The following is a 14,766-nucleotide window of genomic DNA, read 5'->3' as shown; positions in this document are numbered from 1 at the left end:
TGCTATCAGCACGGAAACATAGCTTGCTTGCTTGTTCCTTTTGAGGAACAAGATTGCGGAACACGGAATGACTTGCTGCAGTAGTAACGTCACTCCTGTGCCCCAGAATTAAGACATTGGGGGTGTCACGAGGGGGAGACTTAAGGGGAGCCAACCCAGCTTCTTTGTTGGTGCAAATCCACAACGGGGGCAGGGGGTTTCCTTCCATTCCAGTTTATTCAGCCCTGACCTCAGCCCAGCCAACAAGGCTGGACTTCAACTCAAAGTTTGCAAGGAGATTGCAACTTCAAAGCTGGCGTGAAAATAAGAAGAGGGGCCCAGCCTTGCCCCTTTGCAGACACCCCCCCCCCCCAAAAAAAACCCTAACTGTTCCACCCCTTCAAAGCAAGGAATTGGGGTCCGGTTCGCCACGTCTGGAGTAAAAAACAAAACAAAACCCTTTGTTTTGGGGTGGGTGCTGAGCCCTGAATCAACCCCATTCTGCTCTCCAACAAGTGCCCCCCCCTGCAAACTGAGGTTACTCCAGCAGGCCCCCCCACCCTCCTGTTTCCTCTCCCTGCCCCAGAAGGCCGGGTTAGGGAAGGAGGAGGAGGGATCAGCCGGCAAAAGAAAAGATCGGGGCAGGAAATCTGTGGGTCTCTTCTCCAGTACGGGCAGCATCCAGGCAGAGATCTGACCCTCTTACGCAGTGAGTGATTTCTTGGGGCGGTGCGGGGACTCGAACACTGGGTAGCCCTTTCGTTCTAGGGGGAGGGTGTGTGTGGGGGGAGAATCGGGGCATCCTTCCCAAAGATGGTGGTGTTTTTGGGGGCCTGGGCTGCACCTGGGTGTTTCTGCATTGACCCATAACTGGGGTGGATAGGTGATGCATTTGGGGAGGGTCGTGTTCTCCCCAGATTGTGGGAAAAGGGGGGTCAGCTCCTGAATTCAGGGGTGCCCATTTCAGCAAGTGTGAGAGGGCCTCGGCGGAGGGGGGGGTGTCCGCCTCCCTGTTTTTTTGCACTTTTTGCACAGATTTGTGGCCAGAGGTGAGCAGAATCTCGCCCTAAGAGAAGAATGGATCGTGTGGCTATAAAGTCCCACAATTGTGTTTTATTTTTGGCCTTATTGATAAGTTGCTTCCCCCCCCCTGGAACAAAAGGTAGCCGACTTCACGTTTCCTCTTCTGTTTTTTTTCCACCACCTCCCCCCTGCTTGTAACAACAACAACAACCCTGTGAGTTAGGCCGGGCAGAGAAAGGGGAGGGAACTTAAGGGGACATCTAAACCAGCCCTCTGGCCGGGATTCAGAAGGGGTTCGAGTCCAGCAGCCTATTTTCTGACAAGGGAGAGAGCAATCAACTTCGGGAGTTGTGATGGGAGCTTCATCCCTGGAAGCTTTCAAGAAGAAACTGTGGACTTGCCGTCGGTCTGAAACGGGGTAGGGTCTCCTGCTTGGGTGGGTCGGGGGGGAGGGGGGTTGGACTAGATGACCTCCAAGGTCCCTTCGGACTCTAGTATTCTACATTCAATGGGACAGAAGTTGCCTTCAGAAGTGGCGGGGCGTCATCCGTGGAAGCTTTCAAGAAGAAACTGTGGACTTGCCATCGGTCAGAAATGGTGTAAAGTCTCCTGCTTGGGTAGGGCAGGGGGGGTTGGACTAGATGACCTCCAAGGTCCCTTCCGACTCTTGTTATTATTCTGTGATTCAGAAATTGTGGGAGCTTCATCCCTGGAAGCTTTCAAACAAGAGACTGTGGACTGCCATCCCCGTCAGCAATAGGTTCTCCTGCTTGGGTCGGGCAGGGGAGGTTGGACTAGATGACCTCCAAGGTCCCTTCCGACTCTTTGTTATTATTCTGGGATTCAGAAATGGCGGGAGCTTTTCCAAGAAGAGCCACGTGGACTTGCCGTCGGTCGGAAACGGTGTAGGGGGTCTCCATGCTTCCTTGGGGTGGGGGTGGGGGTTGGACTAGATGACCTCCAAAGGTCCCTTCCGACTCCCTTTAATCTGCTTCTGTTCTTTCCCCCTCCGGTTTCCCCCCCCCCCGAGCCTCATGTTCCGGTCTCGGAGAGCCAGCTTGGTGCAACGGCTCTGGAGGCTGCGCTGCGTAACGCCCGGCCCAGACGACACCCACGGCGGCCTGAAACCCGCGGCCCACGCGCTCTTCAAGAAGCTGAAGGACAAGGAGCTGGAGCTGCTGCTGCAGGCGGTGGAGAGCCAGGGAGAATCGGGCTGCCTTTGGGTCGAAGCCCGCGGGGGGAAGGCCGGCCCGTCGGCTTCGCTGCTCCTCTGCCGCCTCTACCGCTGGCCGGACCTCCGGCAACCCCACGAGGTCAAGCGGCTGTGCCTTTGCAAGAGCGCCGGGGGCGAGGCGAGGGGTCTCCATTGCTGCAACCCTCACCACCTTAGCCGGCTGGCTCTCCCCGGTGGGTATATGGGGGAGGAGGGGGGGCAAGAAGAGCGGGGAGGGGTAGTAGACAGATGCTGGACCTGAGACAGGGATGCACGCACACACACAAACACACACACACACACACACACAAACACACACACACACACACGTGGTGCAAGGAGGTCAGGCAGGCGTTGCTGCTGGAGAAGTTTGCACAGCTTCGCTCGGAATAAACCCCCAGATGTGGGAGGGTTGGGTCCTAGGCTAGGGGAATCCTCGTTATGCGACCGAACCACGGTGGGAAATGGCAGTTTGGTTGTTAGGGTGGGTTTTTTTTTTTAATGTATTTAATGTATGGCATCTACAGAGGTCATGAGATCATGGAGGGACGAATTCGCTTTAAATAAAGCATCCGCAAATCTCTATCTATCATCCATCTGTCTATCACAGAGGGTCTTCCAAACTTGGCAACTTTAAGAATTAGGGTCGTCAACTCCCAGAGGAATTCTTGAAGTCTACAAGTCTTAAAGTTGCCAAGTTTGGGCACCCCTGATCTATCATCTCTCTGTCTCTATCTATTATCTATCTATCTATCTATCTATCTATCTATCTATCTATCTTTCTATCTATCTATCATCTATCTATCTATCTATCTATCTATCTATCTATCTATCTATCTATCTATCTATCTATCTATCATCTATCTATCTATCTATCTATCTATCATCTATCTATCTATCTATCTATCTCTCTATCTATCCACCTATCTATCTATCTACTATCTAATCTAATAATGTATAAAAAAGGATACTTGGTCCCAAGTATCATAATTTTCTACTTATTCTAGTTTTCCATCTTCAGGGGTTGGACTAGAAGGCCTCCAAGGTCCCTTCTATCTATATATCATATCATATATCATATATCATATATCATATCTATCTATCTATCTATCTATCTATCTATCTATCTATCTATCTATCTATCTATCTATCTATCTATCTATCTATCCATTTTCCTTGCTGCCTTTTCTTCCTCTCTCCCTTCCCTAGCTCCATCTATTTATTTTCATATTCTCTCTCTCTAGCTAATCTATCCATCTTTTCCTTCCTTTCCTTCCTTTTTCCTCCCTCCCTCCCTCCCTCTCTCTTTCCTATCTCCATCTATTTTATAATCTGTCTGTCAGTCAGTCTGTCTATCTATCTCTATCTTCTATCTATCTATCTATCTATCTATCTATCTATCTATCTATCTATCATCTATCTATCATCTATTTATCTATCTATCTATCTATCTATCTATCTACCTATGTATCATTCTCTCTATCATTCTCTATCATTCTATCTCTCTATATATCTATCTCTATCATTCTATCTATCATTCTATCTCTCTCTATCATTCTCTCTCTCTCTCCTGTCTGTCTGTCTGTCTGTCTGTCTATCTATCTATCTATCCATCTATCTATCTATCTATCTATCTATCTATCTATCTATCTATCTATCTATCTATCATACACAGAAAATTGACTGTTCAAAGTTACAATAGCATTAAAAAAGCGACTTAGGCCCATTTTTCATACTTACGACCATTTTCCAGCATCCTTAAAATTCGGATGCTCAGCCACTGACTCCTACTTATGACGGTCGCAGCAATCCCGGGAAATCACGTGATTCCTTTTTTTGCTCTCCTTCTGACAAGCCAAGTCAACAGAGAAAGCCAGGTTCCCTTAACCCGGTGACTAGCTTAACAACTGCAGTAATTTGCAAAAATGGGGGCAAAGGTGACCACAGCTTGTCTCGCTTAACGGCAGAAATTTGGGGCTCCGTTGTGGTTGTGAATTGAGGACGGCCTCCTGCCTTTCGAAACGTCTCACATTGTTTTCCTTCTGTCCGGCTCTTTTTCACAGACACCCCTCCACCGCCGTATTGCAAAATCTCCCCTTTTTCTACACCCCTGAAGTGCACTAACGTTTTGGAAAACAACTGCAAAGGATGGCAAGGTAGGTAAAGAAAGAGGGGTGGGGGTGGGCTTCGTCCTTGGGTGGGGTGGGGGCAGTTTGGTTACACAGTGGGGTTGTTTTTAAGTCACAGCTGACGCAGAAAAGGGGGCTGGAGTGATTGGCAGCCTTAACTGGCAGCGAAGGACAATGGGATCAGTGGAAGGGCTTTTTCTCCAGAAGTTGTGGCTTCTCCATCGCTGGAGGGTGGTGTTTCCCCCCCTCCCCCCCCCCGCCAAGAAGAGACTGGACATTTGCCAGAAATGATATAAGGGTCTCCCACTTGGGGAGGGGGGTTGGACTAGAAGACCTCTAAGTTCCCTCCCAACTGTGTTATTCAGTGGGATTTGTACGTTTGGTAGGAAAGAAGGAAGAGGAAATAAAGAAAAAGGAAAGAAAAGAAAGAAAAGAAAGAAAGAAAGAAAGAAAGAAAGAAAGAAAGAAAGAAAGAAAGAAAGAAAGAAAGAAGGAAAGAAAGAAAAAGAAAGAAAGAAGGAAAGAAAAAGAAAGAAAAAAAGAAAAAAAGAAAGAAACAGGGAGGCATGGGGGTTGGTCTAGAAGGCCTCTAAGGTCCCTTCCAACTCCGTTATTCTGAAGAGAGAAAGGGAAGGAAGGAAGGAAGAAAAAGGAAAGAAAAGAGGAAGAAAGAAAGAAAGGGAAGGAGGGAAAGCAGGAAGGAAGGGGACAAAAGAATAAGGAAAGAAAAGAAAAGAAAAGGAAAAGAAAAGAAAAGAAAGAAAGAAAGAAAGAAAGAAAGAAAGAAAGAAAGAAAGAAAGAAAAAAGAAAGAAAGAAAAAGAAAGGAAAGAAAGAGAGAGAGAGAGAGAAAGAAAGAACGTAGAAACAGGTGGGTTGGACTAGAAGGTCAAGGTCCAACTCTGTTATTCTGAAGAAAGGAAGAAGAAAGAAAGAAAAGGAAAGAAAAAATGAAAGAGAAAGAAAGAAGGAAAGAAAGAAGGAAGGAAAGAAACAGGGAGGTAGGGGTTTAGATCTAGAAGACCACTGAGGTCCCTTCCAACTGTTTTTCTGTTGAAAGAGAGAGAGAGAGAGAGAGAAGAAGGAAAAAAGGAGGGTGGGGGAGGCAGGCGGGTTAGACTAGAAGACCTCCAAGGCCCCTTCCCACTCTCTTATTCCATCATTATTATTATCCGCACAGGCCTTTAGACGGGATCCAAAGGAATATTTTTGGGGGGGGGGGTGAATTTTATTTTCCTATTTCCAGAAGGACAGCTTCCTCTTCCTCCCTTCTCCCTCTCCCCCCACCACCCCCACCCTTCCAAGCTGCGGGGCACAGAGGGGGAGAGAGAGAGAGAGAGGAAGGATTAGAGGCCACCTTTGTTTTGCCTGGGCGGGCCACGTTTGGTGGATTGTCCTAGAGAAGGGAAGGCACCAGGAAGTCCACGTTGGAGGCGGCTAGTTTCCTCCTTCCTTCTCCTAGAGGCGGCCAGACGGACCCGGCTGTTTGTTTCTAACAAGAGGAAGTGGCGGGGAGACAGAGGAGAGGGGGGTGGGAGAGAGAGAGAGAGACAGAGAGAGGGGGGAGAGAGAGAGGGGGGAGAGAAAGAGATGAGAAAGAGATGAGAGAGAGAGAGAGAGAGAGAGGGAGAGATGGAGAGAGAGAGACACAGAGAGAGGGGGAGAGAGAGAGAGAGAAAGAGAGAGAAAGAGATGAGAGATGAGAGAAAGATGAGAGAGAGATGAGAGAGAGAGAGAGAGAGATGAGAGAGACAGAAAGAGAGGGAAGGAGATGGAGAGAGAGAGACACACAGAGAGGGAGAGAGAGAGATGAGAGAGAGAGAGAGATGAGAGGGAGAGAGAGAGAGAAAGATGAGAGAGAGAGAGAGAGAAAAGAGAAAGATGAGAGAAAGATGAGAGGGAGAGAGATGAGAGAGAGAGAAACAGAGAGAGAGAAAAGAGAGAAAGAGATGAGAGAAAGATGAGAGAGAGAGAGAAAGAGAGAGAGAGAGAGATGAGAGAGAGAGAGAGAGAGAGAGAGAGAGAGAGAGAGAGAGAGAGAAAGACAGAGACAGAGAGACAGAGAAAGAGGCTAAATAGTCCTTGATGTACAAAAATATTTGTTTGGATCCCATCTAGCATCCTGTGTGGATAATAATAATGACGGAATAAGAGATTGGAAAGGGACCTTGGAGGTCTTCTAGTCTAACCCGCCTGCCTTCCTCTCTCTCCCTCCTTCTCTCCTTCCTTCCTTCCTTTTCTCTCTCTTTCTCTCTCTCTCTCTTCTCTTTCTCTATTTATCTATTCCAGGAGTCTTCAAACTTGACAGCTTTCAGACTTGTGGACTTCAACTCCCAGAATTCCTCCCCCTCCAGTCCTGTTAGCTCAGGAATTCTGGGAGTTGAAGTCCACAAGTCTTAAAACTTGCCACGTTTGAAGACCCTTGGGTTCAATCCATTGTCCCACTAGTTTGTGCAAAGGGTTGCAAAAACAGAACTCCTTTTCTCAAGCGCCGTTGTAAAACTGTCGCAGCTGAAGACTATTTGTTAACCCGGTTCGTCCCCTTCTCTCCCACAGACACGACCCTTTCCCGCTGCTCCCTGAGAGACGGCTACTGGTGCAAACTGGCTTACTGGGAGTATCGCCACCGCGTGGGGAGGCTCTACCCGGTGCATGGAGATTACGTCTGCGTTTTCTCCAACCTCCCCAACGGCAGCGGACTCTGCCTGGGCCAGCTGTCATCCCAAAACCGCAGCCCGGCTGTCCGGAGAACACAGGCTAAAATCGGACGGGGTTTGTTGCTCAGCCAAGAAGCCAGCGGGGTCTGGGCTTGCAACCGAAGCGAGCACCCCCTCTTCGTCTGTTCCCCCACTCTGGGGACCGGGGGGAGCTCCGCCCCTCCGGTTCACAAAATCCTCCCCGGTTACTCCATCAAGGTCTTCGATTACGACCGGGCCACGCACCTGGCGGGCAGGCGCCCGGTCACCGGCGAGGGCCCCCACGATGGGCACACGATCCGGATCAGTTTCGGTAAAGGTTGGGGTGCGTCTTACACCCGCCGGTTCATTACTTCTTGCCCGTGTTGGCTGGAAGTGCTGCTCAACGCCCCGAGATGAAGCCATTTGTGTGTGAAGTGTGGAGGGAAGTAACGACAACGCAACGGTGGGGTGTTGTGGGAACGCACGCTGACCCCAAACGTAGATCATTCGGCGAGGCGAGAAGCTAAATTTCCTTCGCCGGAGAGCTCTTCAAGCTTTCAGGGGCTCCCTGCTTTCCCCCCTGTCTTCCGAAATACCTATTGCTTTTGTGACCTAAATGCAGGCAGTTCTCGACTTACGACCAGAACGTCCGTCGGTAAGCCAGGCGGTTGCTCCGTGAGATGCACCCAATTTTATTTTATTTTTTGTTGCTAGCCAAATCACTGCCGTCGTTAGTCAAGCAGCTGTTGAGCGAAACCGCCTTCCCGCATTTTCTTTCTTTGGCGAGAGCCAACGGGGACGGGGGTTAAAGACATGGCTGCCGTTGTTAAGTGGATCATAAGGTTGGAAAGCAAGTCCAGCGAATCCCCGCAGTGGTTCAAATCCGGCTTTCGACTCGACTCGTCGGAAAAGTCACCCAAAGTCATAAATGCGAGTCCGTTGCCAAGTCAGTTTTAATTGTGATCCCACGAGAGGCCTTGTAATTTTTCACGGCCATTAAACGGACGGTCGTAAGTTTGAGGACTGCCTGTACGTGGTCCCAGCACAGCAGCTAAACTTGATATGAGAATTCACCCCGCCTTCTTCCTTCTGGAGCTGAACGTTGAAAAACTGAAGAAGAAAAGAGTCACGTTTTAGGGGGGAACGACGAAAGATAAGAACGCTTGGAAAGACGGCGGGAAATCGATCGGTTGAAAAATGTAAAAACGTTCGCATTTATGGATGGAGAGTTTGTTAAGTTGCTGTGGGGTTTGAGAAGTTGTGGAGTTTGGAGAAGAGTTAAAGATGTCTGTGTTAGGAAATAAGGAATATTTAGGACTGCGTTTTCCTTCTGTATTTCTTTGAGATTAAATTGCTTTTTTTTAAAAAAAAAAGTTTTTTGTGGTTCTTGTGAAAGAAAAACCGATTTTTTTTTACTGTTTCCCTGAAAATAAGACCCTGTCTTATTTTTTATTTTATTTTTTGCCACCAAAAAAGGCACCAGGTCTAGGTGTAGGTCTAGGTGTGTTCGGGTCTTTTCCCGTGTAAGATTAAGAGTATCTTGGCGACGTTTCGGCGAGGTCCCACTTGCCATCCTCAGGCTGGTGCTTTCGGCTTCGTGCCAGTACAAGCAGTGTGTGATCGGAGCTGCCGTCTCTCTATAAATACTGGTGGTGTGGGGGGCTGGTTGGCTGCGCTGCTGCTTCTTGATTGGTTGATGGAATTGATGTTGGTATAACGGGCTGTGTGATGGCCTTGTGAGTTATGTTGTGGAGATATCCTGGATCTTGTGCTTTAATCTCCTGGGTCGTTTGTGTTTTGATCTCTTTTCCATTATATATTTTATATAATATAATATATATTATATATATATATATGTATATATAGGTAGGGCAGCTCCACACTCACCCCAATCCCCATCCCAGCCTAATTTTTACCCGGCCACTCTGGATCTTAATTAGGGCTTATTTTGGGTGCACGTGTAAAAAAAATCAAGCTAAGTCTTACTTTCAGGGTAGGTCGTATTTTCTGCACAGGGTAATATACTGTGCAGGTAATCCTCGACTTACAAACTGCCACGGAGGCCAACATTTCCGCCGCTAAGCAGGACCGTTCTTAAGTGAGTTTTCCCCCCATTTTACCTCCACTGTTGTTAAAGGGATTGAGGTTCATCACACAGCTGTGAGATTAAGTGAATGTGGCTTCCCCATTGGCTCGTCCGAAGGTCGCGAAAGGGGACCATGTAACCCTGGAGATGCTGCACCAGTCGTAAGTGTGAAAAAAAACAGTCGTAAGTCACTTTTTTTTCAGTGCCATCGTAACTTCGAATGGTCACTAAATGAACCCGTTGTAAGTCAAGGACTACCTGTAATATAAGTGCAAATCATATTTTTTTTCATATACTACACTGAAAATCTTAAAATTCAAATGCACGGATGCCAACGTCTATTCTAAATATTAAATATTCTCATCCAGGAAACTGTTCCAATAGTTTTACAATTATCCAGCATTCCTGAGCATGCACAGAGTGCTTGCCAACCGGTTTTTTTTTCTCCTGCTTGTTCGGCTGAATCAGTCTCCTGTGCTTTGCAAGTTTGTCAGTTTTACAATTGCAAAAGGCAGAAACCCGAGGGATTTTTAACTTTAGCAGGCTCCTGAGCATGCACAAAGTGCAAATCTTCTCCTCCATAGTGCAAACAGTGTTCAGATTCCAAATGCATTGTATTTGGGTTTGGTTTTTTTAGTGGAGGGGGGAGAGTTCAGGAGTCACTAGAAATCATAGACAAATAAATATGTTTTTAGTGCACAAAACCTGGAATTTTTGCAGACCTGCCAGCAAAGGGCGCTCTCGCTGCACAAGTGCTGCTAAAAAGAAAATTTCAATTTAATGTCCTACTTAAAATTTGAATTCATTCCTCCATCAATCTCTTTCTGCTTTTCATCAGTGGTTGCTTGGCAGGCAGATACCCAACAGGTTTTGATATATATCAAGATGTGAAATATATATATATATATTTCACATCTTGAGATAAAGGCAGGGCTAAGAACAGTCTGTCCCTTGGCACGGAATGGAAATTCATTTAAATTATTTGCAAACTTAGGTGCTGCATTCAATCAAATGGGCTTGTTTTTAATCCTGGTTGGGGTTTTTTGGGGCGGGGCAGGGCAGAATTACATCTTTGGGTGAACCCAAACTGAATATTTTAGATTACAAAATATCCAGTCCTGGAACTTGAATATTTTTGACTGCAACAATATCCAGTCCCGGGAATTAGGGTTGTTTTTATAACCCGGGTTATAAATTGTTTGTGCAAATTGTGTTGCTTCCTCATTGGATCATCAGGGGTTGTTGTTTCTGTGGCACATTGCCACTTGTAAACCCCTTTTGTGGCCAGTAAAATTGTTAAACCTCTTTGGCGGCTTCCTATCAGTGTAGAACCAGCCGGAAGCAAATTTAGAAAACCGGCGACCGTTCAAAACAAACCATGATTTCCCGCAGCGCAACCACCATTCGCAGTGACATTGAGGTGACGCGTGATTGCAACGGCCCGTGTGGAAAAAAAGTCGTTCCACGAACGGTTGCCACTCAACGGTAAACTGTCCCCGACAGTTTGAGTCTCCTTGTGGCCTCCCATCCCGTGGAATCGGAAGACAACCAAGCGGGACCCGTCGTGAGAATCTGCCTCCAGCAAGGATCTTAAAAGAGAGATCCAGCTAGCTAGCCCAAACTTTGCAGGGGTTTGAGGTGGGGCTATGTGGGGAGAAAGAAAGGGGGAAAACACACACACACACACACCCACACCCCACCACACCCCAATGCTTTCATCTGGGGTCTGTGATTGACAGCTCGGGCATCCGCCTCTCTGTCTCTCTTGCCTGTGGCTTTCCTTGCCTTGCCAACTCAACCCAACTTTTCGCTGCAAAATTCAGCCCGGGCGGGTTTAGCAGCTCGGTGTGGAGAATGTATTGGGGGGTGGGGGTGTTTTCCTGTGTGCCAACCACTTCAGACCAGGTGGGGAAGGAAGAGGGGCACAGCCGAGAAGTGCCAGGCTCACCCCAAAAACCACTCCTCCGCCTCCAGATCCCCCAGCCGTCGTTTGTGGCGAGGGGGGGTGTTGGTTTTTGTTTTTGCAAAGCAAGTAGCTCAGTGCCCACACTCTTAACCCACCCACCCACCCCCGGTCTTTGTTCATGGGGCTGAGATTGCAGCCGTGGCAGGATTTGCATTCGCTTCCCAACCCCGGGGGCTTGGGACGAAACACGGATTCCCAGAGGGGGACCCCCCAAACGGGCTCGCCGGTTTGAACTTTAGGCGGATCATTCCAGATTTTTTTACGAAGGTGACCGACCCTAGAAGGGAGGCTCAAAAACGGCCTGGGGGTAGGGTGGGGGCTAGGTTTGAATTCATGAGGACTAGAAGCTTGGGTCCTTTGGGGAAGGAAGCTGGCCTTCTCCAGGAAGGGCAACACACCTGGTTCGGAGGAGGAAGAACCATGGGCTGAACGACGACGGCGGCGTTCAGCAGGTTTCTAATTTGAAAGGTTACTTTAGATCTTTAAATTCCACCTGCCTGGGGTATAAAACCCGCTGGAGAAACCTCCCTTATTTTCTGCTGTCACGATGTCTTTTATCTGGGGAGGAAGAGTGAGGGGAAGAGTTATTAACCAAAGCTACTGGTGTCTCTGGAACTCCCCGCCTCAGGAAGAAGGAACACTTCAGACTCTTGCAAAAGGACTTGTGGAAAAACACCACCCGTGGTTTTTTTTTGTGTGTGTGTGTGTGTTTTTTTTTTTAATAGAGGTTTTGGAATAATACTGCTCCCGTGGGGCTGCTGCCAATATTTTATATATTTTATATATATTTTTTAACTCTTTTGTTCTCAAGGGTGGGATTAACAAAAACCATGAAATAACAGAATGATAATATTGGCATTCGCACCCCGCGTAAACTGGGGCCTGAACAGGTTGTGGGTATGAACCCTTGGGATGTGAAAATGGGAACATAAGATCCATTTGCAGAAGGAAAATCTATCAATCTTATCTCTCTATCTATTCTATCATCTGTCTATCTGTCTATCTAGGTTATCTACAGTATATATTATCTATCTCTATCTCTCCTAATCTGTCTTAATTTGTTAATATCTATCATCTCTATCAATCTATCAATATTTCTATCCTTCTATCCATCTATTTATCTATCTCTATCCCTCTTAAATCTATCTTTATATGTTAATATCTATCATCTCTCTCTATCCCTCCCAATCTAATTTGTTCATATCTATCATCTCCATCGATCTGTCTATCTTTCTATCACCTATCAATCTATAGCCCTCCTCATCTTTATATGTTAATATCTATCGTCTATCTCTTTAACTCTCCTAAACTGTCTTTATTTGTTAATATCTATCTATTATCATTTATCAACCATCTATATCTATCATCTGTCTATCATCTATATCTATCTAATCTCTTATCACTTAATCTGTATTATCTATCTATTCTTTTCCTCCCTCCCTCCCTCTATCTATCATCTACCTATCGATAGGGCTATCTCTATCCTATCATCCATCCATCTATCATCTACCTATTGATAGTGCTATCTATCCTATCTATCTATCTATCTATCTATCTATCTATCTATCTATCTATCCATCTATCCATCATCTATCCATCTATCCATCTATCTATCTATCTATCTATCTATCTATCTATCTATCTATCTATCCTATCATCTATCTATCCTATCATCTATCTATCTATCTATCTATCTATCTATCTATCTATCTATCTATCTATCTATCTATCTATCATCTATCTATCCTATCATCCATCTATCTATCTATCTATCTATCTATCTATCTATCTATCTATCTATCTATCATCTACCTACCAATAGTGCTATCTCTCTATCTAACCTATCATCTACCTACCTACCTACCTACCTACCTATTTCACAACCGGCAGCAGAATTTCCATTGCTAAGCAAGGCGCAAGAGAAGGGAATGGGTGGAAGTGACCAGGGGACAAGCTGGGCGTCCTGATGCCAGCCAGGTGGCCTGAATTGGCTCATCTTGTGACGCGGGACAAGCCGACACCCTGCTTCCTTGCCCACGCCCCCTCATACAGGTGACTAGGTGGGGCCACACAAGCCCAACCTGTTCGGTTGCAAACGCAGGCAGGTGGGGAGAGCAACACCGTGTTCTTCCCTGCTCACCTGGTCTCACCTGAGCCCCACCCGGTGTGCAATAGAGGTGTCCTGGGCCTCTGTCCTTCCCCTCCCTTCCCTCCCTCCCGGTTGGGTTCCAAGTCGCCCCTCCCTCTTCCCAAACTAAAGGAGACCCTTTTGGGCACCCAGGACCCGGTGCAGAGTATAAAAACCCACCAAAGAAATCGCCAGCAGCTTTTTAAAGAACATTGGAACAGCCGTTGGTCTGGGATGGTCTAGGGTTTCCTGCTTGAGCAGGGGGTCGGACTAGATGACCTCTGAGGTCCCTTCCGACTCTGTTATTCTGTATTCTCCCTCCCTCCCTCCTTCCCTCCCTCCTCCAACACTGAGGGTTTTTAGGAAGTGACTGGACAGCCATTTGTCTGAAATGGGACAGTATTTTCCTGCTTGAGGAGGGGTTGGACTAGATGACCTCTGAGGTCACTTCCAACTCTGTTATTCTCTATTCTCCTCCCTCCCTCCCTCCTCCAACACTGAGGGTTTTTAGGAAGTGACTGGACAGCCATTTGTCTGAAATGGGACAGGATTTTCCTGCTTGAGGAGGGGGTTGGACTAGATGACCTCTGAGGTCACTTCCAACTCTGTTATTCTCTATTCTCCTCCCTCCCTCCCTCCTCCAACACTGAGGGTTTTTAGGAAGTGACTGGACAGCCATTTGTCTGAAATGGGATAGGATTTTCCTGCTTGAGGAGGGGGTTGGACTAGAAGACCTCCAGGGTGCCTTCCAGCTCGTGTTATTCTGTTGATTTTTTTTTTCCCACTCCTGGCTGGACTCCCTCCCTCCTAGGAATCCCGGAGCCCAACTTTCCCTCTGCTAAATCTCCACCCCCCTGCCTGCCTTTCAAAGCCTCACCCACACTTCCCAGAGGGACCCGGGAGAGAATTCTGGCCCCCAGCTATTTGGGATCCTGAGAACAAGGGAGGCGCCCGGGTTCTGCAGCTAAGCCTGCATACTTCTGTTTTTTTTTTAAAAAAGCTGGAAAATGCTCCGGTTTGGGGTGGATTTTTAAAGAGAGGGTTGTTTTTTGTAAGGGGGGCGTGTCTCTGAGCTTGGTGGTTTCCTTGCAGGCGGTTCATGACCCAAGTAGGTTACATCATCAGTGCTAGAAGGGGAATGCAGTTTGGGGGAGGAGGAGGAGGAGGAGGAAGAGAAGATGATAGAAGAAGATGATGATAGAAGAAGAAGAAGAAGAAGAAGAAGAAGAAGAAGAAGAAGAAGAAGAAGAAGAAGAAGAAGAAGAAGAAGAAGAAAATAGAAGATGATGATAGAAGAAGAAGAAGAAGAAGAGGAGGAGGGAGGAGGAGGAGGAGGAGAAGGAGGAGGAGGAGGAGGAAGAAGAAGAAAGGAAAGAAGAAGGAAGAAGCGAGGAGGAAAAGAATAGCAGGAAGAGGAAGAGGAGGAGGAAGAAGAAGAAGAAGAAGAAGAAGAAGAGAAGAAGAAGAAGAAGAAGAAGAAGAAGAAGAAGAAGAAGAAGAAGAAGAAGAAGAAGAAAATAGAAGATGATGATAGAAGAAGAAGAAGAAGAAGAGGAGGAGGAGGA

General features: G+C 47.1%; 1 protein-coding gene across 1 annotated transcript; it reads left to right on the top strand.

Moving 5' to 3' along the window:
- The first annotated feature begins 645 nt into the window (after window positions 1–645).
- On the top strand, window positions 646–8,394 carry LOC113428727 (SMAD family member 6-like). Its single transcript, XM_087943814.1, has 4 exons — window positions 646–688; window positions 2,033–2,409; window positions 4,279–4,371; window positions 6,900–8,394. Exons 2-4 carry the CDS (start codon window positions 2,037–2,039, stop codon window positions 7,436–7,438), a joined length of 1,005 nt encoding a protein of 334 aa, XP_087799940.1. The 5' UTR covers window positions 646–688; window positions 2,033–2,036; the 3' UTR covers window positions 7,439–8,394.
- Window positions 8,395–14,766: the final 6,372 nt, after the last annotated feature.

Source organism: Notechis scutatus, chromosome 14 (assembly GCF_049901735.1).
Source record: "Notechis scutatus isolate UNSWTSFEM ecotype Mainland chromosome 14, rNotScu1.2, whole genome shotgun sequence".
Classification (NCBI taxonomy): domain Eukaryota; kingdom Metazoa; phylum Chordata; class Lepidosauria; order Squamata; family Elapidae; genus Notechis; species Notechis scutatus.
The sequence above is the reverse complement of the archived record's forward strand: the minus strand, read 5'-3'. Positions and strand labels throughout refer to the sequence as shown.

Excerpts from the sequence above, each read along its gene's own strand:
- LOC113428727 (XM_087943814.1), top strand. The coding sequence starts at position 2,037 with ATGTTCCGGTCTCGGAGAGCCAGCTTGGTGCAACGGCTCTGGAGGCTG. Across the intron at positions 2,410-4,278 it reads TAGCCGGCTGGCTCTCCCCG|ACACCCCTCCACCGCCGTAT; the intron begins GTGGGTATATGG and ends TCTTTTTCACAG. Across the intron at positions 4,372-6,899 it reads CAACTGCAAAGGATGGCAAG|ACACGACCCTTTCCCGCTGC; the intron begins GTAGGTAAAGAA and ends TCTCTCCCACAG.